The 27,626-nt window shown below is 41.2% G+C and overlaps 2 protein-coding genes across 9 annotated transcripts in view; one reads left to right on the top strand and one right to left on the bottom strand.

Annotated features, from left to right (window-relative positions):
- Positions 1-15,777, top strand: part of ADAM22 (ADAM metallopeptidase domain 22) — a 128,056-nt gene extending 112,279 nt beyond the window's left edge. For 4 of the 7 annotated variants that reach the window (XM_048951111.1, XM_048951113.1, XM_048951115.1 and 1 more), the window contains 2 exons: positions 9,022-9,145; positions 10,085-15,777. In XM_048951111.1, the coding sequence (XP_048807068.1) occupies positions 9,022-9,145; positions 10,085-10,105 (145 nt within the window). In that variant the 3' untranslated portion in view covers positions 10,106-15,777. Of the gene's footprint in view, positions 1-936; positions 1,024-9,021; positions 9,146-10,084 lie in introns of all 7 variants that reach the window. The other 3 variants (XM_048951110.1, XM_048951112.1, XM_048951114.1) reach the window with 1 other exon arrangement.
- A 2,618-nt stretch (positions 15,778-18,395) lies between these two features.
- SRI (sorcin) lies at positions 18,396-26,831 on the bottom strand. Of its 2 annotated transcripts, XM_048951142.1 has the most exons (8): positions 26,566-26,695; positions 25,802-25,885; positions 22,178-22,247; positions 21,466-21,509; positions 20,280-20,427; positions 20,027-20,140; positions 19,316-19,374; positions 18,396-18,701 (listed from the first exon to the last, which is right to left on the bottom strand). In XM_048951142.1, exons 1-8 carry the CDS (start codon positions 26,614-26,616, stop codon positions 18,675-18,677), a joined length of 597 nt encoding a protein of 198 aa, XP_048807099.1. In that variant the 5' UTR covers positions 26,617-26,695; the 3' UTR covers positions 18,396-18,674. The 2 variants fall into 2 exon arrangements, with proteins under 2 accessions (XP_048807099.1, XP_048807100.1); XM_048951143.1 differs by lacking the exon at positions 22,178-22,247 and having other exon boundaries at positions 26,566-26,831.
- Positions 26,832-27,626: the final 795 nt, after the last annotated feature.

The raw sequence follows: 27,626 nt of genomic DNA on the forward strand, positions 1-27,626 counted from the left end.
CCATTAAATGAAGGTGGTGGTTACAGATAATTGTGAAACTGTTGCCATTCTTATACAGCAAAACCAGATTTAAATTGGACCAGTTTGCTGCTTCTATGCTGCCCTTCTTTTCTTAATGTTATGAAAAGGGAGAAATTCCCTCAACGTGGTACTGGGGGTTAAGAAAAACCAGTCAAAAAAAGTTATCTTCTTTGCTAGTAACATTATTGTCAAATAATTAAACACCATCTTTATTTCTAGTTTTCATGTAGCTAATATGAGTATGTAGCTCAGGCATGTTTTACTAAAACAGGTGGTTTTGGTGTCAAGGTTACTTCTGTAAAATGGGAGATAGCCCTGCAGCCCACCTCCTTGAAAGCTTCTTGTGGTCCTATCACAGGAAGCAATAATAAAATCAAATGTTTGTTTGCACATAAATGCAAAAACTGCCACCACATTGGCAAGCAAGTCTAGCCTTTCAACGTATTGAGGCTGAAATTCATTCCTGTAGAAGGGCCAAGCCAAGTTTCCATACTCATTTCGCCGTTGTCTTGCAATTTGCTCTAGATGGGTACAAACCTGTGTCTGCAGCTGGGCAAAAATGTAGGACTGGAGCCCAAATGCCCCTTCAGCCTTACTTTGAGATCATGAGAGGAGTTGAAAACAGGAGCTTAATGCTGGCCCTCTGTCTAGGAGTGAATTTTGCCCTTAGGAGAGAAAATGAGTGATGTATCCTTTCATAGAATTTCCAGATAAACCAAACATGCCAGTCTTGTCAGGGGTTCTCATGCAGTTGTACACATTACCTAGTCCTCACCCTACATCCATACTGATTGATTTGCCATATTCACTTGCATTTTGGGGATGAAGACATCCTTGCTAAGCTTGTGCTGTGTGTTCTCAGATTTTCTATTCTTGTTCTTCTGCTTTCTCTGTTCCTTCCATTGCTTTCTGCAGGTATTTAAACCCATGGTTCAAAAGAGAATATAATGTAGCTAAGTGGGTAGAAGATGTGAATAAAAACACTGAAGGACCATACTTTAGGTATTTTGTAAATTAATTCTATATCTTTTTTAAGAGCTGTTCCAGCATATACAAATATCTTGAGACTCCTACCTTGTATAAATCAATACAAGTTACTGTAGGTGCAAAGGGCCCCTCTTCTTTTGCTGCATTTTGATGTCTGTTTTTGGCTTCATGTGCAATTTACAATTCTTTTACTGAATGTTTTAATGAAGCCATTGAAAAGGGTGTGTGTAGTGCATGCATTCCCACCATCATCTGTAGCTTGTAGTAGCTTTCTCATCATTTTATGCCAAGTAGTGTTTATGGGCATGAGATGTATTTATCACTAATAAAGTAGTATTAACTTAAATAGAATTTAATTTACTGAAGCAAACGTTACACATTCACTCTACCCACTGTCTTATATAGTGCATACTAAAATTTAAACAAAACAAAAAAGTAGTGGTATTTTACCCTCACCATACAATGAAATAATTAGCATTGTGATTGGATAAATGAATGTATGAGAATATACTCTGTGCTCTGCTCTCAAACAACTAATGAATCTGTTACAAGTGAGTGTAGGGTTCTATTTCCCAAATCCCTTGTTTTTGAAAGGAAAACGTGCGTTCAATACCTTCCAAGTTAAAGAGAATTCTGCATGAGGCTGGCCTTCATGCTGTACATAGTCACAAGCCTGTGTTCCCAGAGATGTAATCCTGCCACTGAGCGAGCAGTCTATATCAGCTGAAAAAAAAACAGCTAGCATAGAGAATGGAAGACAGTTGTGACAAAGGATGTAAAGCACTGTAAGCTATCAAACAGGAGGCTCAAATGAGTTGTAGAGATGCAAAGAATAAAATATGCAATTTTTAGCTGAAACGGTGAAGGATAGTAAGAATGAATAAATAGAAATTTAATGGTAATTGTGACACAGGAGTGGGGCCTACTAATAGTGCAAAAGGACAGCAACATTCACTGTCTGGTGTTTGTTTGGGGGAAAAATGTGATGGGGTTGTAGTGCAAGATGTTAATGAAGCACTTTTATTCTCATAGTTACACTGGAAGGTATTAAATAGCAACTTGGGATTTTAGTTACTTTTAGAACTGAAAATCCCTTGAAGTCTGTCAGAGCTTTAAATAGTCATTTTTATGTATCATTTACATTTGCTTTCAAGAGTTGTTAAATTGCAGAGGAAGTTGCAGAGAAGTGTTCCAAAAAGCCATCAGGTCAGATGAGGTGAATTTAAGCCTGCCAGCCCTGAGTATCAATCCCTGATGCAGGAGTTCCAGTTTTCAGGGAGGATTTTGTGGCTGTGCTCATCAGCATCGACCAGGTCAGGGTGTTGGTGCTTGGACACTTGAGCAGGTGATTGTGAGCCCAGTGATGGTGTTAGCAATGAGGTCCAGTTCCAGTGCCTGCAGTTCATGAAGCTTGTTCAAGAATGAAGGAAATTTAGGCACATAACCCAGATAAACCTTAGAAGAGCCTTCAGGACCTCAAGCTGTTTGGTTTTATGGAGCAGTTAAATGCTTAGTTGATCATAAAAGCCACGTATCTGCTCATGGAGCAAAACCTTGATGGGCATTTAGATCAGTACTGATAATGATCAGCATTCACTGGAAGGTGAAACTAGGCAAACTCATGCTAGGAATGAAGTGTTCATGAGCAAGAAGATCTTTTCCTGTGAACGCCCTTTGGATCTGTGCTGTTGAGGCAAGGCAGTCAGCCTCCCACCGTGACCTGACCTCACTGCTGCCTCTTGGGGTGTTCATAGCTGGAAGCCCTCTGGCTGCAATAGACAAAGATGGTGCTAGACTATAAAGACTGGAAGTTTAAAATATGTCACTTTAATTGATTTAGCTAAACAGGTTCAAATTCCTGGGTGCGTACTCCTAATTCGGTTTTCATTTTTTAGCATTGGTATTTGATTTAGTAACCAGGTTAAACTGATGGGAGCATACCCTGGCCCTGCGGGTTTTCCCTGTTGCAGTGAATGATTCACATTTCTAATTGCATTTGAGATAAACCAAACGTTTTAGTGTGTGTAGATGAGGATTAAGCTGACCCATGTGAGTTTTTAGGGCTCTGTATCAGCAGAGATGAAACCTAAATTAACAATTTTGCTCCACAGAAACTTACTAATGACTGCCTGCAGCAGTAACTTTAGAAATGGGAGGGAAGCTAGAATATATTTAGAAACTTGTGTGTCCTAATTAACTGAGGGTAACCATAGAGAGCTGTTCTGCAGGGATATTATGGAAGGCAAAGGGTCAAATCTCCTGGGATGAGTTGCCATGGGCTTTTGAGAGATTACACCGCATGGTGCTCCCAGAGCTCAGGTGTGATCTTGGTTAAACTGTTGTTGGTAGGAATTTACTGTTCCTTAGAGCTGCATGTCAGAACGTCACACAGTTGGGTTTTGATCTTTGAAATAATTCACAAAAAAAAAAACCAACACAACTAAATCTTGTTTAGAAAACCAGAAAGTCAGGCTGAAGTCAAGCTGTCCAGATGATCTTCATTTTAGGAATCACAGCCTAAGGCTCTCACATCAGATCATCAGCCTGGAGCTATTTTTTGTTCTGAATCTTTGATTCATCTTTTCCTTTAAGGAGGTCTGAAAGGAATACTGCTCTTTTGCTTGTTTCCCTGTAATTTTGTGAATATCTTAATGACTGGTGCTGTTGTAGGTGAACCTGAAGTAGACTTAGGAAAAACCAAAAGCAGTTCCTACAATTCCAAGGAAATCTGCACATTTTCAGACAATAGAGACAGAAGGTATCAAAAAAACTTTCTCAATCAGCTTAAAAAAAAATAAGAAATATCTGTATAAATCTAAAATTGCTTCCCTGATACCTGGTGTCCTAGTTATTAAATTTAAAGAGTTATTAAATTTTTTTTTGGTCTAATGGGGATCTTCATATAATTACTTTTTATTAATGATAATAATAGTAGATCTGTTGCTAGAAAGCTCCCAGCTGTGAGAGTTTCTTCTGTAGAAAAGGAAGAGCTCAACAAATCTCATTTTCTTGCACTAAGTCTCAGCTAGATGTTAATTTTATGCGCCAGACCATAGCTGTGTAACCCCAGCAATAATCCTGGGTGGGAAACTGCTTCCCACTTTCAGCATTGTTGCAAGGGGCACGGTTGCTGGCAATCTGGGGCATCTTAAAAGACACAGGAACTACAACAGTGTCAGAAAATGAACTATCAGAATCCCCAAATGCAGTGCTCATATATACAATTATAGACCACAGAGATGAGGTGGTGTTCTCTCATCTCTTTGCAGGCACTGCCTACTTTTGAATTCTTGCAAATATTTATGGGTAAGTTAATATCTTCAGGAATATTTAAAAATAAAAAGTTGCAATGAAAACATTTATTTAGATGGATTATCTATAAGAGAAATGGTCATCTCAGATAAAAAAAATGTTGGCAATGGGATGTGCGGCTGGAGCTGAGCCTTGCTGCTCTGCTGTTGGTCAGAGACCCTTTCTCTTAGGATTTCATTTCAGTAATTAGGCAGAAGAGTCCATTAAAGCATATGAATGCTAACTTTGAGAGCACAGCTGAGCAGTGCTTGGGATGAGGGCTCTAGGCAAAGCCTCCACCTCTCCTGCAGCCACCCCAGGGCTGAATCTCTCCTTACCCATTAGTGTGCTTCTTTCATTGAAGAAGCCTGACATGTGGCTGTTTCCCAGAAGGAACTGCATTAAAATGCTGAAATGCTTCACCACATCAGTGGTTTTAGGAGACTGCAACTTCCTAACATAGGCTAATTTATGTCGCTAACATTCTACACAGAGCTGCCCTGTGTAAGCAGATGTCAGGTCAGGCTGATGTATACAAGTTTGAAGTGTTTTCACTGAGCTGACTTTTAAGTGAATTTCATTAAGTTATTTTAGACTGTGAAACACAGCTCATCAACAGTTCAGATCTGTCAGGGCCACTGCTTTGAGTTTGGCTGAAATGACACTTGTAGGTTAAAAGACATCTAGTTGTATGACCAGGGGACAGCGTACAGTGCCAGGATTTCCCCCATTTAGGATAAGCGAAGGCAGAGCAGGCAGATGTCTGTCTGCCAAGGAGCATGTGCAGGCATCCTGCAGCTCCATAGCATCTTCTGGACCCCAGCAATCTCCCCACACGGTTAGTTTCAGCTTGTACAACAGGAAGACCGACACACTGTAGTGGCATCTTGCTTCCTGATCAGAAATGAAGTCCTTACAACGTGTTAGGTGCATGGCTTCATTCAGGGTTGGTGGTGAAACCTCCAAAACTCTGTTGGAGGTTGGGCTGCTTTCATAGTTTCTTGTATAGGGTCAGCTGGAAGCAGCGTTTGGCATGAAAGCTAATGGATGTGATAGCAAGAGAACTGAAACCCCAATGAAAGCTGAATGGACCCCTCCCTTGACCAAAACCATCAAATTTTACCTTCCTTTAACCCTGGCATTACCCTCAAGCGTCCCCGAATGCTGTTTCTTCCACCCCATAAATGAGAAAGGTCATTTCTGGCTCTTTCTCATTTAAAGTACATACAAATCTGGGATACACAGCACATACACAATGGCAGGACAGAACCTGAAGGGTGATCAAGGAGCCCGAACTGCATTTGTCACACAGGACCGCACATCCTCAGATCTGTGGGCACGCATTTGATGACTACTGATGTGTACTCACAGTCTCCATAGATGAGACAAAAGATGACAAAACCCAGCACCTAACTATAGCAGAAACAAGTGTCAAGAGCCTATGTGGAGAGGGCAAAGTTGTTTCTTTAAGTGTGCAACTGCATTCTTGATGTGTTTGTCCTGAAAAGTTTCTGAGGAGGATGCACACATTGCACATGCAGGCAAGCAGTGATGTGCACACTGATTACATGTGCAGACTGTAGGTGAGCGGGCAGCATGGAGTGGGGCTGAGAGGAAGAAATGGAAGCAGCTACATTGGAGCTTCCAAACCTTCCAAAATGGCAGCATCGTGTTTGCAAGGGGTTTCAGATAATTTTTAAAATCACTTCCTTTTTGGGCAATTTGTTCTTTTTCCTCCTAATCTTTAAAATATTAGTTCCCTACAGCATAGGATAAAATTCCACTACTGCATCAAGGAGAATTCTTCTCTCTCACCACTGGTATATTGCTCTAAAAGCTGCCAGTTTAAGGTGGTCACCTGGGAGGCCTCTGCTGACTGCAGTGGAAAGCTGTATGTAGCACACATTGGGTGAACTGTAGAATTGCAGAATGGCTTGGATTGGAAGGGACCTTAAAGCCCACCCAGTCCCAACCTCCTGCTGTGGGCAGGGCTGCCCTCCACCAGCTCAGGCTGCCCCGGCCCCATCCAACCCGGCCTTGAATGCTTCCAGGGATGGAGCACTTTAAGTACTGGAAGGCTGCAGTGAGGTCTTCACAGAGCCTTCTCTTCTCCAGTCTGAACAAACCCAGCTCCCACAGCCTGTCATCATAGGAGAGGTGCTCCAGGTTTCTTAACATCTTGATGGCTCTCCTCTGGCCCATGCAGTGACTCCAGCAGTATGAATCCAGCTGGGCTCTCTGCAGGTGCTTGCTTGTGGACAATTTCCCAGTAGCTCTGCACACCTTGTGTTCAGTGAGAATCAGGCAGCTGGTATCTGGTTAGCTAATCATAGGTCTATCACAGGTGATTTGTCTGCTTCTACAAACTCTGATTCTCATTCCAATTTCCTTCTCTTGTCTAAGAAATCAAGGCTAGAATTTGCTGCTCGGGTTTGGAGTTACAGTCTAAATTACAGGCTGCTGGGGGTCTCACTCAGAAGACCTTCTCTGCAGGGAAAGATTCCAGATGCCCCATTCCTGGGAGGAAGTTGCTCCTTCCTGGGTTGCCTATTGGTGTTAATGTAGGGGTCAATTGGCTGTGACTTTCCTTGTTGCCTCAGCCTACTCTTGTGATGCCAAAATTACCCATAGGAAGAGCCTATGGTAATGCAAGAGACAGTCATGGTGTCTGCACAGATAAACAGCTTTCTCATAGGAATTACCAAGCGAGAGCTAACATGCTTGGTTCTTTGCTTCTAATCTCCAGGTGCATCATTAGAACTTTACCCATCAAGATTTTAAATCCTGCTGAAGCTGTTAGACAAAATCCACAAATGAAGAGATCACTAATAATCTGTAGAATCTACTTGCCTTATCTTTGCGCCTTCCTTCTCTCCTTATTTTTTTGAATTCATATCCATTAATATTATTTTTAGCGATCTTTTTCTGCCCAGATTTGGCACAGATGGAGAACTTGTAGGTCAGTGAGCAGCAGAGCACTGGGCAGGTTACCACTGAGAACCTTTCCCTGGATTTCTTTGAAAATAATCTGTTCTGTTGCTTTGCAGTTTGGTGCCCAGATTTGTGGTGCTGGACAGATGAATTTCCTGTTTTACACAGCAGTAGTTATTGAATTTTTTTTTCCTGAAAATGTCCAGTTCATCTTAATGGGCGATCAAAGTGCGTGTGTTAAGGATATGCTTTTCAATATTTGAATAATTGTACTGACTCCAAATTTCTAATTGCTGTTCAGAGGCTATGGCGTGAGGCATTAGAGCATCATGAGCCAGACTGGAGAGCTGTCACCATGTAACTTCCACTGACACTTCGTTGCCCATGGCATCAATCGTTATTTGTATGGTAGACAAGAGAATGTGCTGTTGTAGGGAGTTACAGACACAAGGAAACGATGTGGTAGTCTAAATCAAAGGAAGAATTATTTAAAGGTACAAGACAGTTCCAAACACAAAAGATCCTCTGGCTTGTCTATAGCCCTCTCTAGTCAGAAGGACCTGATCGTACAGATCCCAGAGGCAAGGCCTTCAGCTGTCGGCCAGGGCTGCTCCCTGGGGCTCCTTGCTATCCATGGTGTTGGTAGTGATTCTCACCACCGGGGCCTACAGCTGCTCAGCCCCTGCTATGTGTGTGGGGATTGGAAGTCTGTTTGAGGGGACTGAGGGAGTGCTTCCATTTCAGGGACACACAGAAAATAGCAGGCAGCAGTGCTCGGGGAGGCTCTGGGAGATGTGCCTGCACTCATGGGAGGCCTCTTTAGAAAAATGCCCTCAGTCTGCAGAACAGAGCAAAAAGCTAAGGGGGGGGGCTCTCATTTTATTCGAGCTCTGGTTGTTGTTGTTGTCTTTTCCCCTTTTATTCTGCCCAGATTTTGTGCCTAATAGGAACCTCTCAAGTGGGAAAAGTGCAGATTCTCAAATCAGAAGCATTAGAGTTTTTTCTTGGGTATAAAATTTCAGTCAATAATGTGCTGCTGCCTTATTGACTTGAAAAGAATGCCTTTCATGTGATTCAGACATTTCCTTGCTCTTGCTTACTCTACTCACCTTGTACAGAAATGCTGATTGCCATTGACTAATCAGTCCATTTTTGTATATTCTCATCAGACTCTTTCTTTGGCTGGAACAATATGCACTGTATGATGCTTGCATGTCCAGTAATTTGTTATTAGCACTTTGTATATGCCTTTGTTCCTTCACAACTAACAGTTTGGCCTCCAAGTGCATGCGTATGTGTAAATTAATGCATTGTTGTAAGATAATAGATTCATTTGCTATGTTTGTATCAATATAGGAGGTGCACAAGATAAGCTTAATATCTGATAATTGCCATTTAGTCATCCACTGCAGAAAACATTGTTCAGTTTGTATTTATACTCTGACTGCTTCACTTCAGGGTTCATAACACTATGTCTTCTAGTTCTGTTAATTTTAAAATGATTAATTACATTAGCATGTAAATCAGTTTAAAGTCATTTTTTTATATGCAATACGATTCTAATAAGTAGGATATCTTGTTTTTTTCCTCCAGTGTTCCTGAGACCTATAAATACCTTTGTTTATAGTCATGAAATAATTAGACTACTGATCAAAGAACTTTGTCCCCCCAATATCAAACTAGTAATAGACAACATATTTGGCTCTGAACCAAGCCTCAGAGTAATGGCAGTTGCTGTTGCAGTGCTGGGACCTGAAGCCATGACATTTATTTTGTGTTTCAACATCTCAGGACACTGTCTCCTGCAAAGTCCCCATCTTCGTCCACTGGATCTATTGCTTCCAGCAGAAAATACCCTTACCCAATGCCTCCGCTTCCTGATGAGGAGAAGAAAGCAAACAGGCAAAGTGCCAGGGTATGTGTCCCTCTTCACTGCATTTTTGTTGCTGGTGTAATTTACTGGTAGCTCTGCAAAAGAGAAGTGAGACAGATCTTTGAGAAACAGTGAGAGCAGAGCTGGTGTTTCCTCAGATCTGTAGCTCAAGCAGCTGCTGAAAGCTGAGCCTCTGGCACAGATTAGAGCAGTCCTGGAGCTTGTGTTTATAGACACTTATTTAGGTGGCATTCACACCTCAAGCCCAGATTTCAGTACTTCTGTTTCAAGCTGGAAGCTTGCCTGGGGCAGCCTCTGGGCTGAGAAGAGCAGTCTGGCTCCTCTCCTTGGCCTTCCAGGGGTCTGAAACAGCCAGAGATGCTCATCTGGGCTGGGGGATGGCTTCCTTCCAGCATGATGGGAAGGTGAATACGCTGCAGCTGAGCAGGATGCAAGGGGCATGCATCAGGCCATGGTAGACCTGGAAGGGCTCCTCAGGGTGGGCTGAAACTTCTGGAATGAGATTTCCAGGGGCTACCAAGAGGCAGTGCAAATTCTCAGTCAGCCCAAACAGCGGATATTTGAACGAGCACAACTCCTCTAAAATTTACTTCAGGTGTGCGATAGCTTGTGATGCGATTCCCACCACTGCTCTCCGTCCTTTTATTTGAGAAACAACTGAGTGAAACGCTGCAAATGGGTGCTGCAGGCTCTTCCTATGCCCTGTGCTGGGCAGGGAGTGGCCTGGGGCAGCACAGTGATGCTCAATGGGGAGCTCCAGGCCTGCTTGACATGCGTGTGAACGTACCCAATACATGGAGTGAGCAGAGGGTCTGCCTGGGCCGATGGGCAGCTCCAGGCAGGCAGTGCGGGGGCCTTCCAGTCTTTGGGGCTGCCTTGCTAATCGATACACCACTTGGGTAGCAGGCTGTGTGTCTTTGCGTATAACGTGTGTTTGTGTCCCTTTTTTTGCCTCTCCAGCTATGGGAGACTTCCATTTAGCTGCACCGTTTTCCTGGGATGACGCAAGAACTTTTTACTTTAAATTCTATACAAACTCAGCACCACTGAGTCGTTGCACATTCATCTGCTCTTCAGACAATTCAAAAGATCAACACAGATGCCCGTGATCACAGAGAGAACCTCCTCTCATCTGGAAGGGAAAAAGCAGTCTCTTTTTTCTTTTTTTGCCTTCTGTTTCTGTTTTTTGATCAAGCAGAATTTTACAGACTTGCTGTAAAGAACAACCCAAACCATCCCAACTACCAGGGGACCATTAGATGGACGTGAAGAGGCTGTTCTGCACAGTACCAGACATGCTCACCCCACATCCCACCTGGGAGAGGGTTGGGGTTTTCCCTTGGCTTAGTGCAGCTCCAGGTCATGCTGACCGGCCTTGGGAACACGCACTCAGGAGAAGCTGGCCGATGTAAACTTGTACGCTGTGTGCATGAACCTTGTGTTCTTTACTTTCCACATGTAAGGGATAAACAACATACTGTAGTAGAAATCAGCATGCAGGAGTAAGAAATATAGGATTTTTTTTTACAGGATTTCAAGCTTTGAAAGGCAACTCTTTGAACCTAAACATCAAACAAACAAGGATTATATCTTTTTTTTTTTTTTTTTTTTAACCTTACATGTTTATAATCTCAGTATACAGATTGTATATATGTAAACATTTGATAATGTCAAAAATAGCTATTATACATAAGTGTATTTTGCCAAATGCCTAAAGAAAAATGACTAACATCATCACACTTCAAATTTTCTAATACATGAGCAGACAACTTTGGAAATACAGAAAGTACAGTACTGTAAAACCACGTCACAGAAACTGGTTTTTGACCAAAATCTGTACTATCTTCTAAGTAGCCGACAATCTCAATTGTATGGTGGAGTGCAGGAACCAGTACGGTGGCACTTTGTCTTAAATCATCATAAGGGGAAGCAGCCAAAAAGCGCTGTTGAGTGAGATGACCCAACCCGACACTGGGGCGATCAGGAACGATCCTGTAGACAACAGAGACAGAGCCTCGAAGTAAAATGCAGTACAAACTTCCTGGAAATCTGGGAATAACTTCTAACGCTCAATTCAGGATGTGGTGATGTGAAGTCCTCTGGCAAGGCTTGCTGTGTATTTCTGATAGAGCACTTCAGATGCTGTTTTGGATGAGACTGTAACTTATGAGAAACCTAACAATTTCACTGCACTAGATAATACCAATGCTGGGCAAGTGGCCAGTGTCATTCTTGTCTTTTCATTTGTTTGTGGAGTTTCCTTTACCATGTGCTCGACTGCTCTGCTTGCTGCCTCTGATGTCCCCTTGAAACGTTTGGGTGGCCATAAACTGAGTACAAGTGAGTTTAGCCAGAAAAAATGGAAAAAAATCCCAACACTTTTACCGTGGAGATGTTGATCTCCCAAATCAATGGATAGTTAGCTTTCGAATACTGAGACTTCTAAAGGGTGTCTGTTGAACTACAAAGGTGGACATTTCCACTCAGTAAGAAAACCGGACCATGTTAAATCAATCTATAATTCTCCAGCTCTCCAAAAATGACAAATTCCTAGCTTCTAGCAGTGCCATTACAGAACAACACACCCGATTCTGTATGGTGCAATTGAATACCTTGCCAACAGCCGAATTATCAATTGGATATTATCCTGACGGGAGCATCCACAGTGTTTCTGAGTCTTCTACCTCTTTCATGCATTTCCTTTAAGAAGCAAAGCCAACACTTTCAGCCTCTTAATATATTTTTTTAACTTTTAAGTAAGTGAATAAAGTTGGATATATGTAAGATTAAATTAAGAAATGTTTTAAGATGTCAGCAAGTATAAAATATATAAGATTTTTAGAAGCACTATATTTTATGATTAGGCTGTGTGTTGGATTGTAACAAAATGTTGACCTTGGAGTTCGTTCCAGTGATTTCCTTCGCAGTCAACAGGTTCTGGTAAGTATTTTATAAAAAGGCAAATATGAGTGAGTACAGAGTACAAGACAGAATGTGTTGAATGAGCCAGCCACTAGTAATTGCTTTAAGAAAAGATTCTGCACTTTTGTGAAGAGTGAATAGCTATCAGCACAGAAGAATATTTTTTGCAAAGACTTCCTTTGAGTGTAGGTGAAAAGTAGTTGATAATGCATAGCTCATGAAGTTGGGGCCTGAGCCATAATCACCTGAAATCGATAGAAGTCTGTTATCGATTCCACTGGAAACTGAGGAGAGCCCTCAAGGAGTTCACCTCCATTAGGAAATTATGCTAACCTGATCGCCTCTCTGTTATTCTGTTGCCTCTTAGCTGCTTTCCCCTTTTGTCTCAGTATTTTGTCTCCAATAACTGGACTGTTCATCACGTGCCTTTTACGACATTTTGTTTGGTTACAAACTAGCATGTGATTTTGAATAACACTGTTAGATTTCTGTGCGTATTTCATACTCACCACCCTTTACTCTTCCTTTTCCATTCTGCCTTATCAAGAAGCAGCAAGATTTGGCAAACAGAACTGGATGTAACATATTGGCTGTTTGTGTAATGTTCATAGCAACTTGTTTTGAAAACAAATGGCTCTCCTGACTGTATTTTCAACATACTGTGTACTTACTGCTTCTTACGTGTTTTGGTATAATACATTCGTAGCATATCATGATCCAGTTGCGTCACATTTGGAGATATGTAGTAACTGGAAGTCTAGTTATGACTTCTGAGTTCAATAAACATTGACTTTCACTTTGATTGTCTAGAATGAGACCATCACAAAACGTTCATTTTTTTGCAGAATTCTTCTGCAGAAAATCATGCAGTAAGTTTGCAGCCTGGAGATTTTGTCAAGGCACAAAACCTGAACGCGTTTGGCTCTGAAAGCCTCTAATGCCAATGGAGGCCAAAGAGGAAGGTGTTTGCTTGCATTCTATGCTTTCCTACTTTTAAAATGTGTGGAAAGCTGTCAGATTAGTAACCTTGAAGATGACTGCAAGTATCTTTACACACAGTAATCGGTTACACTGTCAATAGCAATATAAATAGCTGCATAATCCCTCATGTAGTCTAAGATAGAGTACTTGTATGGTTAGTAAGTTAGCTCAGTCATTTTCACTCCTTCAGACTCAGGCTTGTTTTTGCCAGCTATGCTGAATATCCAGATATGTTGAAGTGGGGAGGTTCTCAGTTCTTCTCAGGTACATTATAATTACCTATCCATATGAGCATACGAACAGCAAGATGAGTTAAACTAATCCTAGTCTTGTATTTCGACATGTGGGAGAAGAACTGTGTGTAATTTAAAATAAAATTAATATCGCTAACTGGGAGAGAATGAAAAATACAGACTCTATTCAAATAATAAGGCTGAACACTGATGCCGCAATTTAAATTTAACAACTAAAAATCTACCTGCTAATTCTGTTGAGGCAATACTTCATTAATCCATGCTATTGCCATTTGGTGAATGCACTCAGGCAGTTTACCAGTAATGGTTGGGACTGAAAATTTACATATAATTTTGTTACCTGATAGGAAGTGTGAGATGCATCTTTGAACACAGTGACTTCCAAATGTTTTAAGAGTTTATTTCCTGATTAATGATATGTTGACCCAGCTAAGCTCATGTACTCCTTAGTTAGTTTTAATTATGCTAATGAACAAATGGGCCTTTGGGCTATAGCCTGAATTAAAGATAAAGAAATTGTGTCAAGCTAGTGTGCTGAAGTCCTCTTACCTAAATCATTTGCTGGTTTTAAATGGACCTTGTGGTCTTGTCAACATCGATAGAAACAACTGTTTTCAAGATCAGGGCTAAGAGTAGGTCTGTACATTAATACAGGCATGCATATATTACAAATTCAGACCAACTTTTCAGTCATTGTATCATGGACATCCTCGATGTGCTAAAAAATCTGTTGGAATGAGAGAATACATGAAGTTAGATTTTGCCAACAGGATATAATGTGAAACAATTATGAGACTCCGTAAGCCTAAGTGATAATAGATGGGCTCTTAGCAATTGCTCTGTTATTAAATCCCATATCTAGCTGTCGTGAGCAAACTTACCAAATTCCAGTGTAAAACTCAGCATACAGAAGTTCTCCTCCGTTCTTTTCTTCCATTCCCTTTCCACTCCTACTGAAAAGCACTCCCAAATCCACTAGCAGCCTCTTGTGTTGGTTAGCTACGATAGAAAAGCTGCAAGTTAGCTGTCCTTCCACCCAGCATCCTAGGAAAAGTCTTTCCAGTGCTTTTGCTCATGTTACAGTATGGGTGAAAGAGCCTCATGTCTCATTTGCAGTGGTAGAACCATTTGATGGTTTTCATCCAGGTTTTCGTAAGCTATCTGAATATCTGCATCATCATCGTTGTTTGGGCCAATTTTATCAACCACAGTGTAAGGTTGATTTACCTCATTTTTTAAGAACTTAAGCATTCTGGTCTCCAAAGTTAGGGTTGTTTTTTTTTGCTCCAAATGCATCATCCATCAGACTGCTGATGACCCACTGTTTGCATGGCTTCCAAACCACGTGACATTTAGCAGCAGTATGGGATTTGTCTTCTGTCAGATTTCCTGGAGACAAATATGGGCAAACTGCACGTTTGTACAGCTTGCTGTCCCATGTCTGCATGGTGGGGTGAAGTTCCCGTGTGCACATAGCTGTTCTGCTATGACACAGCAGGAAAAACGGAAAACAGTGAAGCTGACTGTGCAGATGTAGTTGCAACACAGATAGGATTCTCCCAGAGACACTAAAACATTCCTTTGACCCAAACATTTTCCAAGTTAACTTACAAAAAGTATTTCTGGTGCCTCATGTATGGACGCTGGTAAGACTTAAGGTTTGGAAACATTTAACTCTTCCAGCCAGCAGGTGGTACCGTGTCATCCCAGAGCAGTTTGCTGCAACTGGTTAGAAACACACTACAACCATCAACATAAATGTGTTATCTCAGGCAAGTAATCAAAGCAATGTTCAGAACACGAGAAATGTTGTACCTGACTTTTAAGTTGGCTCACCTTGCTGAGTCTGCTGTTTTTAGTTCTTTTCAAAAAGTACTTCAGCTAAAGCACATTTAAACTCCTTGAAAACATTGGTTACACAGGCTGCAATGGCTGTAATGGCAAAATAGAGCAGCAGGAAGATTATGAAATGCAGAGCAGCCTTCTGAAGGAAGAAGTCTAGGTGTCATGCTATTTTTCATTACTGGAGCATAGAATGTCAAAGCAACAAGCTATTTTTTCTGTTTCTCTACTCCTGTAACTAAGAAAAAAACAAGTTTTGGTTATAAAAAAGTCTTGGGGCCTTAAGACCTTATATATTCTAATTTCAGCATGGAGAGTCTATTTTTACAGTCAAATTAGAAATTCTGTATATAGGCCTGACTGACCTTGTAAGTATAGTGGTGCTAGCAGCTAATCATACAATATTGTAAGGCTCTGTATAACAGTAAATTCTGGCTTATTTTGGTGATTGGTACAAGGATTCTTGCTCACTGCCTGTGTAAAGAATCTGCCTATTTTATGCTTGGAAATACAGCCCAGAACATATTTGAACTATGAATATATAACCTGATTTTTCCCTTCTTAAGGGTAAAGATATATTCCAATAGGTAGTGTTTTATATAGAATACAGTACTTATTTTTATCGTTGCATAAACGCAAAATATTTTTTTTCAGAGTAGCAAAGCATTACAGAATTTTTAATCTGCTGGAGAAAACACTCCTTACAACATGACCACTTCCTTCTGCAAAGCTTTTGGGGTGCTGTCTTCCAGTTGCTTCATTTTGTGCTGATGTTAATCCTGGACATCACTGTAAGAGAAAGCTACCTATTTTTCCAGTCCTGCTAGCCCTGACAGGTAAAATATTTGGGGAGGCAAGAATTGTTTCACCGTTGGGGTTGGGCTGAGGTTGGCAGAAACAACCAATTTACATCATACTGTCATCTTTGCTAGTTAAAATCCTTTAAAAATTGTACCCGATGTAATAGAAACATAAGATTTTGATAAACACCAGAATGAAGCGCTGCAATTCACAACTTCCATCTTTGAGCGTGATGTTTCTGTCATCAGCATTACAGGCACTGGGCTGTTGAAGTGAATGAATCTGGCTTTCATGTAGCTGAACAAAACGTTGCTTTTTATAAAATAAGATCGTTGTCATTTGGGGTTCTAAATTCCTGCTCACTTTTAATAACAGCATCACATATCTACTTCTATGAGAGTATTTAATACAAATGCCTGTGGTTTTCAATGTTACTAACATATTGTAACATCAGTAAAGTGACTTTCAATGACAAAGACCACGTGTGTATTTTCCTTCTTGTTCAAATTATTGTATTTAGCACATTTACATCCTGTTTTAAAGATCTCTGGAAAAAAAATGTGCTGAATGTATGGGGAGAAAAAAAAGGCTGTTGCCTAAAGTGCAGATGCTGGTTTTCAAATTACACGTTTGAAAATAATCCTGTAAGCTTCCCAATCTTGGTCTTACTGTCCTGCTGTTCCTTAGGCACGCATGTCTAAAAGTAAGCTGGAAAAAATGTCAATTTTAAACTATTCCCAGTTGTTTGTATGAAGATCAAGAACAATCATCCCACATAGCATCATATGGATTCTTTCACTGTCTTCTGGGAAAGAGAAAACCTCAATTCTGAGTTATAGATTAATCTACCATAATGGGAAAACAATTTTCAAAGGTTTTTTTTTTTTTTTTCCTTTTTGAAGATGACAGCACTGTATTCACTCCTTAGTAACCTTAATGATTATCTTTGTTTATGTTTAAAAGCAAAAAGTGATCTATTCTGCCAGTCCCTGTGAACACAGGATTTTTTTTAAGTGCGTATGGAAGGCAATGCTTTCTTTGGTAAACTAGAATTTGTTCCTGGTTCTTGAACTCTTTGCTTCACAGTTTTGTATGTTTTGTGTTACAAGATCCATGAAGATAACCCTGTTGGTTCCCATTTTCTTGCAGTAGTTTGCAGCCCAGTAGGTGATTGGTTCAAGTGAGGAAGACGACTTGGGGTCTTGGTTTTGGTCTTCTTTCCTTGCACCAGAGAGCATGGAAAAAAGAAGCCAAACAAAGATGGTATCATCATAGAATCATCAATGGCCTGGTTTGAAAAGGACCACAATCACCATCTAGTTTCAACCCCCCTGCTATGTGCAGGGTCACCAACCATCAGACCAGGCTGCCCAGAGCCACATCCAGCCTGGCCTTGAATGCCTCCAGGGATGGGGCATCCACAGCCCCCTTGGGTAACCTGTTCCAGTGCCTCACCACTCTGAGTGAAAGACTTCCTCCTAAGATCTAACCTACACCTCTCCTTTATAATATATAAATAACACCACCTCCCACCTTTCTCTCAAAAACAACAAATAAACCACAAAAACATAACCCACCTTGGTACTTTTCAAAGTAAAGGAATTCCTCGTTTCCACAGTAAGTGGATAAGCCGGACCATTTTTGCATGGTACAGATCAGCTAAGAGCATTCTTCAAGCTTTTATTTGCAGATGTAATTTTACTCTCATGTATTATTTCATCATTAATTCTCAAGATTTATGGCATAACTTCATACCTATAACACAACTTCTGGGGTCTCAGACTAATCACTAAGTTACACTTATCTACAAGAATGCTTTATTCATTATTGCCTAATGTTTTTTTCATGAACATACCAGTCCTGTGCTGGGCTGACACAAGCCAGCAGCCAAGCACTCAGCAGCTTCCAGCTCCCTGCCTGCTCTGCCCCAGCAGCTACGCTATATGCTACTTAACATATAAAGACAGGAAGGTACTGGCTAGGGTTTAAAGAGAAGGACAGAAAAACACCAACTGACACTCGCTGCAGTCTGGCAACTTAAAGTTCATAGATAAAGGTAATGTATAAACTGACACGACACACTTACTTGTTTTAAAATGTTTTATGCAGTGACACAAAGAGAGCAAGAATCTTACTGAAACAAATACCCCCTATACAAAGGCACACTGTCAGAAGAGTTCTCTGCTGTGTTTTATTCCTGTTTAAGAGGAGCTGTAAGAGACAGTCTTACACTCAGTGGATGGTGTCATTAATCTCATCTTAAAAATGCCCAGCTGCCAAAACAAGCACCTTAAATTTTACTGATGCTCTAACAGTCAAGAGGTGATCCTTCCAAAGCTACCTCTTTCGGTTTTTACATATCTTGCATTGCCAAAGACAAAAGAATATTCTCTTATGCCATCTACATGATACTGCTGAAGACAGAGGGTGGTAGCTTTCACCAGGAAACAATTTTTAGTGAATCATAGGAAAAAAATAAACACAGAAAAACATAATACGTCCGTAATCTTTGTTACACATTGTGTCTTAGAAGTTCATGAAAATAAAAAATCTTTAATAGTCACAGGTTGAAAGTTACACATAACAGTGCATGATTAGTTTATATTCATTATCAAAACTGAACAAGTATGCCAAGCAATACCTTCAGAAAGTACATAATTTCCAATATTGAGGCACACAGTCATGGAATAATTTGGCAAAGCAAAGCACGAACTGGAATGATAATTGTGATCCACACTTTCCCTTTTGATTTAGATGCTCATAACACACTGAATGAACTGAAAAAAAAAAATCACATATTAGAAAACGCTTTTTTTCCCTCCTACTGTAAACAAACTCAGTTCATAAGCAATAAAGCTTTGTAATTACATATGAAAACTATCTAATAGTCAATTAAAGTTACAACAATAACAACACAGAACTACTTGAATGTACTGTTCTGATTATCTTGCATAGAGACAAACAGCCAGGAAGCCAAGACTTGCAAGGCTAACAGAGTACCATTTGTTGTGTCCATGCCACCACCTCCCCTAGACTTTCCCAGGAAAAACGCCTACCAAGCCTTAAAACAAAGAAACAAAGTCCAAGTGATGTTACCAAGTGTTACAGCTTTTTGAACTGTACTCGTAAAGGATTCCACAGGAAACTCCTAATGAATTTGGAAACATCTCTATAAACGTGTGTGAACTTCATAATAGAATACTCGGTTCCAACCCTTTTGCCTAGCTGAATCCAACAGAGCGGAATGAAACAAAGCCCCAAAACTCCTCTCAGGTAATACTGTTATCATAGGCAAGAGGCACTAACTGAAATTATTCATGTTTGATTCCAGTTTTAAGTTTTCCCTCAGTTTTATCCTATAAGTTTAACTGATTCTTTAAAGTTTACTTACATCATCGTACTGGAAATTCACAAAACCCTGCTGAGATGCGTCCCTTCTTCTAAAACATTCTGCAAAGATATTAAAACAAAACAAAAGATAAGTAAGAACTACTCAATTTTTTTGTACTTTCACTGTATTTTAGCTACATGTCTATTGCAAGAGCTTGACTCTTACAGTCAACCGTTTGTATTAATCCTCATACTACAATTTTTTGTGGTAGCAAGGGTAACAGGAGGACGGTTGGACTAGATGATCTTGTAGGTTCTTTCCAACCCTGTGATTCTATGATTCTGATTCTATAAAGCAAAACACAAGGTTCAAGACTGAACAAAATGAGATATTAAAGCAGAGTAAAGCAAAGGGAAGAAAAAAAATATCCAGAAGTCACAAGAACGAGAACTCAAGAACAAAGGAACTCAAGACTTAACTGATCCCTATGTTTGCCATCCACAGCACCTTCTGCTCCATTAATAAATACAGTTTCCCAGTTTTGATAACACAACATTACCAGTCTCTGGAACAAACCCTATATTAGTCCATTTTTTCAACACAGACTTCAGTAATCATCATCTGTAATTGTTATGGTTCTGCCTGTAAAATCCACTGCAAGAAACTTATTATGTTACATAAAAGTTGAACACGAGAAACCTGAGTAATTAGATTTTATTAAATAAAAACATATTACAGAGATGATGGTAACAAGGCTATAATCTGACATACCAGTGAGAGCTCTGAGTTTCACACAGCAGGCGATGTAATCGTCAAAAGTAATCTTTCCATGAGTGCTGTATCGCCTGGTGATGGCAGACACTGCCTGCGGGCTCAATCTAAATCCTATTGGCAACAGAAAGACAGGTACGTTAACACGGCTGAACATTTTTATTGGAAATACTATGGATCAGTTACTATAGTAAGACAGTAGTTATGGGGGAATGCTGGAACTCACCAGCAGTGAGGAAATTGCACAGCTTACCCATAGTTGTCAAGGCTTTCTCCAGTTCTGGGCGATCCACCGTCCCACTGCTATCGCTGTCAAAACTTACAAAGTGCTGCTTCCAGCCATTGACCACAGCCCACAGTTCCTTAAACTCATTAAATCCCAGTGTGCCGGACATATCCCTCTGATTTTAAAGCTAAGAAAAACGTTCCTTAACTTCATAAATTAAAAAAAGACAGCTCTCTATCAAATGGAAATCAGCTTTCTTATCATCTGTAGACAAAAGCTCTTTCTTTGAAGGTCACTCGTAATGGTATTTTGTGATTACTTCCTCTGTGCTGGCAAACTAACTGAGGCACATCTCAGCACCGACAGAGGTAACGTCACCAACCAAAACCAAATGCCAGAGGACTCACCATCCACACTTCTCACTTACACCTTATGAATGTGACTCACTTAACAAACTCCTCCTCTACCTGCTGCAGTGAAATTCCTACTAATGCATACATGAAGTAAAATTAGATGCCAAATAAAAAAGTAAGGTGGAATAATATTAGAATATGATCAGATCACTGGTATCACAAACAGTTTGTCCAAGTTACTGGACATCTCAGTTTCATTCCTGCTTTCTTATTAAACAACAAAACATTTGAACATCACAGACTAAATTTAAACTACAAAACTCCCAATACTTCAACCCTGCACAGTGTATCTACATCTTCCATAGGCTGTACTGCTGAATGCCATATACTCTAGTGTTACTAGAGTAACAACTTCATTCAAGGAACAGGATTTAGGAGGCCCTTAGATGATATCCAGCCTGTGTAGGACAGATGCTTAATTCATCAGGACATTACCATGCTGTCCAGTCTCAAAAGTACAATGAGCTATTTGCACAAGGCTCTGTTCTGGGCTGTCAGACCTGACTCTTCATACATTCAATGGATAAACAGCCCCCTAGTCTTAGGGATGTCACTTGTTACAAAACTGCCGACAGACTGATTTATTAGAATTCTGATTTATATAAATCATTCTGATAATGATTTATTAGAATTGTAAAAACGTACATGCATAAGAACAGAGTGTTGCAGTCCCCAATCACAACAAATCCAAATATCAAGTGAAGGCTGAATGCAAACTGCAAAGCATTTCCCATATCTCAGGTTCTCTCTTATCTTTGCTTACATAATGCAAAATGTTTATGCTCCATAACAAAGGATACGTCCAGCATTGAGATCATGAGTCTGCAAGTCTCCAAGTTGAAAGCTGTTCAAATTACAAGAAGCAAAATAATTATTATTTTGACAATTTCAGTTTTTATTCATCTAAGTTCTGTGTTATTCCTTTTATTCATCTTTAAGTTCCTTGTTATAAGATAAAGTAGTGATACAATATAAATGAGCTCTTCCAGTGTACAAAGCAATACCATGTTTCAATCCAAGTAAGAGCTTTTAATCATTACTTGTTAGAAACACTGACAGCAGACAATCTGGAGACACTTTAAACTCTATATAAAATTAATTTGCTCTTAGCTCAATCCATAAAGGTTTTGGGTTTCAATCGAAGTGGTCCTTCATATTTTAGCACAGAGATGATTTTAACAAGGTGCTTTACTCCCTGCACTCAATTTTGTAAATGGAATGCTATGCCCCAGCACAGAATGTTTGGGTCAGTATCAAAGCTCAACTTCCATTGCAAACCAAAACTGCACAGCTCAGCAGTGGAGAAAACGAAGGCAGCTGAAGAGAAGCCCTAAGTGCACAGAACTAAATAGAGAATTTACATTTTAAAGTAGTCCATATGGAAAGAAAGCCTCTTCACCATGCAAATAAAAGAAACTGAAGAAAGCACAACTGCAAGCACTCTCTAGTAGATGGGATAAGAATTAGTGCACGTTAGCATTGTTGCTTTGTCCGTTTAAATTGTTAACTTACGTTTATAGGCTCCTGCAATCCCTGACTGGGTGAGACATCTCTGTAGCTCATCAGCATCTATTTGTCCATCCTTTCGATAACAGAAGATGTATCAGCTATTGCTTTAAATCGCTCTCCCATGTTGGTTACTCCCAGTACCCACTCCCTTTTCCATAGGCATTGATTTATTAATCCTTCTGTGAAACAACTGATTACCTGTCTCTATTTCTGCTGTAAGTCAAAATGCTATCAATGACCCCTATTAATGAAGTTTCTTTAGCTGATACTTTTACAACATGCACTACCTTTCACATTTAGCGTTCCCAAAAAATGAACAGGATTGGCAGGTTTCAGTGGGTTCAATGGGTATTTCTTTTACTCGAAGTTCAATGGGTATTTCTTTCACTTCAGAAATTTATGATTTCACTGCTACAGTAGAAAACCTGGAACCCAGATCGTATACATCCTCTTCTCAAGACTGCCTCAAGACTTAGAAATTTAAAGAAAAAAGAAAGAGAAGAGAAGAGAAGAGAAGAGAAGAGAAGAGAAGAGAAGAGAAGAGAAGAGAAGAGAAGAGAAGAGAAGAGAAGAGAAGAGAAGAGAAGAGAAGAGAAGAGAAGAGAAGAGAAGAGAAAAAGGGCAGTTGGTGAATACTAAGCTGTTAGCAGAACAAACACAAGCAGAAAGCAAACCATTTTGAAAAAAAAAAAAAAAAAAGAGAATGAGCCAGTACCAGAAAAGGTGTATCCACACAGTCTGGTAAACAATGTCCTTCCAAAGTATGCCTTTTGGGGCCAAGCAGAGAAAACAACTACTAAGTCATGGACAGCACGACTGATCACGCATGAACTGACCAAAGCAGAATTGCAATTCTATGCTGTGCTCCCTACAAACCAACATGAAGCTCAGTTCACAGACAGTTTGAGTATAATTTAATCTCATTCAAGGACAGAGCATTTGCAGTGGAATTGCCGGATCGTGGCCAGAACCAACGGCTGAGCAGCAGGAGAGAATGTGTGGCTAACCAGGGAGCTCAGGTGCAAGAAATGCATCTGTGTGACGGCAGGGGAGGAGCCTGCATCCACCCCTCCTCACCCTCATTTAAGGGTGAGCAACCAAGGGAGCAGCATCTCTTTGGATAGAGGTTGTGCTCCTCTTGAGCTGTTACTGGAAGGGGGTGAGCCAATTTTACTTTTTTTTTTTTAATTTTTTTTTTATTTTTTACCTATTTGCTCTGTACGGTTTGTATCCTACTACAAGGCAATGTCATCACCTTCTTCTGCCGTACAACACTGTATCTGCAGGCACCAAAAGCAATGTTACATCAACTCTTTATTCCTTATTTAATGCTTTACTTAAAACAAATTTGTTTCTATTTCTTTTTTCTTCAGGTATAGAGATACAGCATAGCATGGTCAAAATGATGCAGCCAGGTGACTCAGAAATCATAGAACCATACAATGGCTTAGGTTGTTGGAAGGGACCCAAAGGATCATCAAGTTCCAACCTCCCCTAACACAGGCAGGGCCACCAACCTCAAGATAAGAAAGCAAATGAAGTATCATTTATTAGCAAAAGAGTAGTTAATATATTAAATGACATTTGACATGGTCTAGAAAAAGAAGGTAACGTTTTGATTCTATGCCACACTAATGGCAGCAGGAAGACAGGGCTGCATCCAATCTATTCCATCACCCTAGCTGTACAGCTGCATCAGAAACATTATGCTCACAAGAAAATTAAAGCATGAAACAATAATTTCAATTAGCCATGTATATTAAGAAGCAAGTATCCTTAAAGCCCTTGTGTATTCTGAAACAAAAGCCAGATCTGGATAACTTCAGAGTAGAAAGTAAGACAAAAAAGCATGATCTTTTGATTGTGTTTATATTACCATGAAAGGGCCTGGCCTTTATCTTTCAAAGGAGAGTTTAAAGAGCTAGACTGTAGAAGGCACAGAGGCTTTGGAAACATTAAAAATTATTTATTAGTTCCTATGGAGGCAATAATAAGGATTTGACTTCTTTCCATAAACAAAGGCAATTCATCAAATCAAGACAAGAGTTCTGCTGTAAATTACTTGAAGTAGTTTGCAAGAAAGCTCGGGCAACATTCTATATTAGGCATAAAAACAACACAGTGGCAAACCACTACAAAAGTTCTATAGCAAGGACTACTGGAGAACTGTGATATGTGGCTTTGTGCAGACTTTTGTAGCAGGCTGTGAAAACAACTGATAATTTATGTTTGATTTCACTGATTCCCTAACAGAATTTTTGCTTCTGGACAACTACTGGTCCCTGGAACAGACTCTTCTGATTCTAAGGTCGAAATAATTTAAAAGCTACTCTATTTATTTCCATAAGGAATGGTTTCTACAAATAAAGGGTATTTAGAGTACCAACATAAATACTTGAGGTAATAACTTGATTGTACCCGCTGGCTTTCTAGTTTTCAGTAACCAGGCCCCACCTAAGCTGTCTGGGAGTGTTCTATGCTGTACTTAAGTCCAGCTCTTGCCATAGCGCTGCATTCTGCATGCTGATACCTCTCTCTTCTTCTTTTCACCAGGACCCGACTCATTTTTCCCAGCATCAGTTACAGGCTCTAACGCTGATTCCTGACACTGGTGGCACATGAACGCAGAGAAGCACTCAAGCTGGGAAATTATCATTCAGCCCAGTCTTACTGGAGAACCTTTACACATAACAGTTGAATTAACCCAATGTTCACCTTTACTACAAAAATATAGGGTCTATGTATTTGCACATGTAGTGTTAGAGAAATAGCATATAGACTGAACGAAGCATTATTAATTGCAAAGAATAACAATGTGAACAAAAAGCCATAACCCAAATCACAGTCTTAATCTGAAAACTTAAACATGAGCAAGTCATCTGAATTTAAACCCCATGCTGTCGTTACATGTACTTGTGGGTATGAGATCCAGGAGCAGAGTTCTACATTTCCACACACTCCATAAGTGTGCAGTATAAAGCTTTGTTATAGACAGAACTTCTGGCTCAATAAATCTGATTTGCTCCTAACCTTATCTCCAGAACAACCACAAATATATGTACAATTACAAAGGGAAGACAGTTGTGAACGCCCTTTGCTCATGAAAGGGTAGTCCTACAACAAACCTAGATGTTGGCTCAAGTAGAGACTGCCACTGCAGTTATGACTCTATTAAGCTATTTCATCATACAATGATACCTTTCTTACTGGCATTTCCTGCTTTTACTAACAGCACCTTCACAGCTGATGTCCCCATTGTTTCTGGCTTTCTTTTCCAAAAACAGCATTTCCCAACCAATGGCTGAGCCACAATTCAGCTGTGGCATTTCAAGTAAATACAATCATCACATATACAGGAACTATACACAGGCTGTTCATACGCACAGCTGTATCTCAAACAGTACAGATACATAGCTATACACTAACTATGCAGATTGAATAATGCTAACCAGCTCTTCGACTGTGCTGATGCATTTCAGCATATATGATAAGTAAGAACAGTCAACAATTTATCAACAACTTGAAACCATGGAGCTCTCCCTGCTGCAAAAATTAGGCATTTCTAAAATACAACGTAGAAATGATTGTCTCCCAAAATAAGAAGTAAATAACACTTTGTAAGTTTACCTGTCCAGCTACTGTAGCAAAATAACCGTACAGAGGATCCTGAGCCTGTCCAGGGAACGCTGGGCCTCCTGGAGCAGCTCCATACTTTAGAAATCAAGAAGAAAACGTATTAATTTTAAAGTAATGATTCAGATAGGTACACAAAATAATAACATCTGTACTTGTACATCTGAGCCTGCGTGCTGCTGTACAGCCTGTGTGTGCCAACAGATGTTGCTGTCACCACTGACATGCACAACCCACTGCCTCACTGCGCTCACATCCACTGTTTCATCTCCACAAACGTCCAGTCAGCGAATGTCAGTGGGTGCCATTTTTCCCGCGTGGAGGAATTCAGTTCCGCGCCTTTGCTACAGCCCACACTTCATGTCCGATGGCATTCTGTCAGCCTTGCCCCCCCGCTGCCATCTGTCACACAGCAACGAAACGTAACGGAACATTAGTGGGAAGGTTCCGCATCTATGCCATACCACCAATATCCGCCTCTGACGCCGCGGGCCAGCACGATAAAACAGGAGGCGTTAGTTTCGGAGCAGCCCTCGTACATACCCTGAAAGCACTGCTATCACTCAAGCCGGCTCTGACGTACTCTTTGGTACTATTTCAGCCCCTCCGCACCCCGACACGCGCCGATGCGGCCCCTTCCTTCTCCGCGGGGCCGGGATCGTGCCTTGCGCACCGCACCGGCCCCGCGGCCCCCCACCGAGAGCCCCGCGGCTCCGCGCCCCTCATCCCGCCCGCCGCCCGGGCGCAGACCCGCTCACCCCGCCCTGGTAGTAACCGCCGCCGGGCGCCGGCTGCCCGGGGAACGCCATCTTCGGCTCGCACCTGCCCCTCCCGCCCGGCCTCGCCTGGCCGCAAACACTCGGCCGCGCCTGGGGGGGGGGTTGGGAGAACGGGAACGTGGGGCGGGTCGCCGGCTCCGCAGAGAGACGCCAGGAGGTTCTTCAATGCTGCGATGCAACTGACGGCTCCTGGTCGATGGGGCCGCCGAGCAACGCGAGGCGGGGCCGCAAGGCGCTGAGGGAACGGAGGGCGATTCCCGCCCCCCCCCACAGGGGTGGTACGGCCCCGGCCTCGGCCCCGCGGCGGTTTTTTCTCCTCAGAGCGAGTGGGCGGCGCGCTGCCGCCGGGAGCGGCGCTTTTCTCGTCAGCGCCGAGGTGAGGCGCGGCCGGCGGTCGGGGCGCGTCGGGTGGTGCCGGTGGAGTCACCGCAAAGGTCATGGACTCAGTGATTCAATACTTCATGGAAACACAGGATCATTACATCACAGGTTGGAAAAACTCGGAGATCACCTGGTCCAGCCATCAGCCCGTCCCCACCCTGCCCACCGACCGTGTCCCTCGGTGCCACATCTACATGTTTCTTGAACACCTCCCAGGATGGTGACTGCAGCACCTCTCCGAGCAGCTGTGCCACTGCATCACCGCTCTTTCTGAGAAGAAATCTTATCCTAATATCCAACCTGATGGTAGAGGGAACATGTTTGAAGCCCATCTTTTGAAGGTGGCTGAGAAGCGAAGGAGTGATGAGGTTTTGGGCTTCACAGATAGGCTGTGTAGTAGCATATGTCGGTATCAAACTGCAGCAGCCAAGTGGCTTTACCAGAGTCAAACTGTTTGTAGTACAGGTTATAAGAGGCGTGGTGCAAAATTTGTTCCAGCATACACTGATGTCTAGGCAAGAGAACTTCCTAATTAAATAAGACCTGGGTACAGTGATGAAAAGAATTAAAGGCTGGAAAAATTGCAAAGAAATTATAAAGCATGTAAGTGATAAGATTTGAAGAGACGTATGCCGATAAGCAAAATGTCAGATGTATAT

Source organism: Lagopus muta, chromosome 7 (assembly GCF_023343835.1).
Source record: "Lagopus muta isolate bLagMut1 chromosome 7, bLagMut1 primary, whole genome shotgun sequence".
In the NCBI taxonomy this organism is placed as follows: Eukaryota; Metazoa; Chordata; class Aves; order Galliformes; family Phasianidae; genus Lagopus; species Lagopus muta.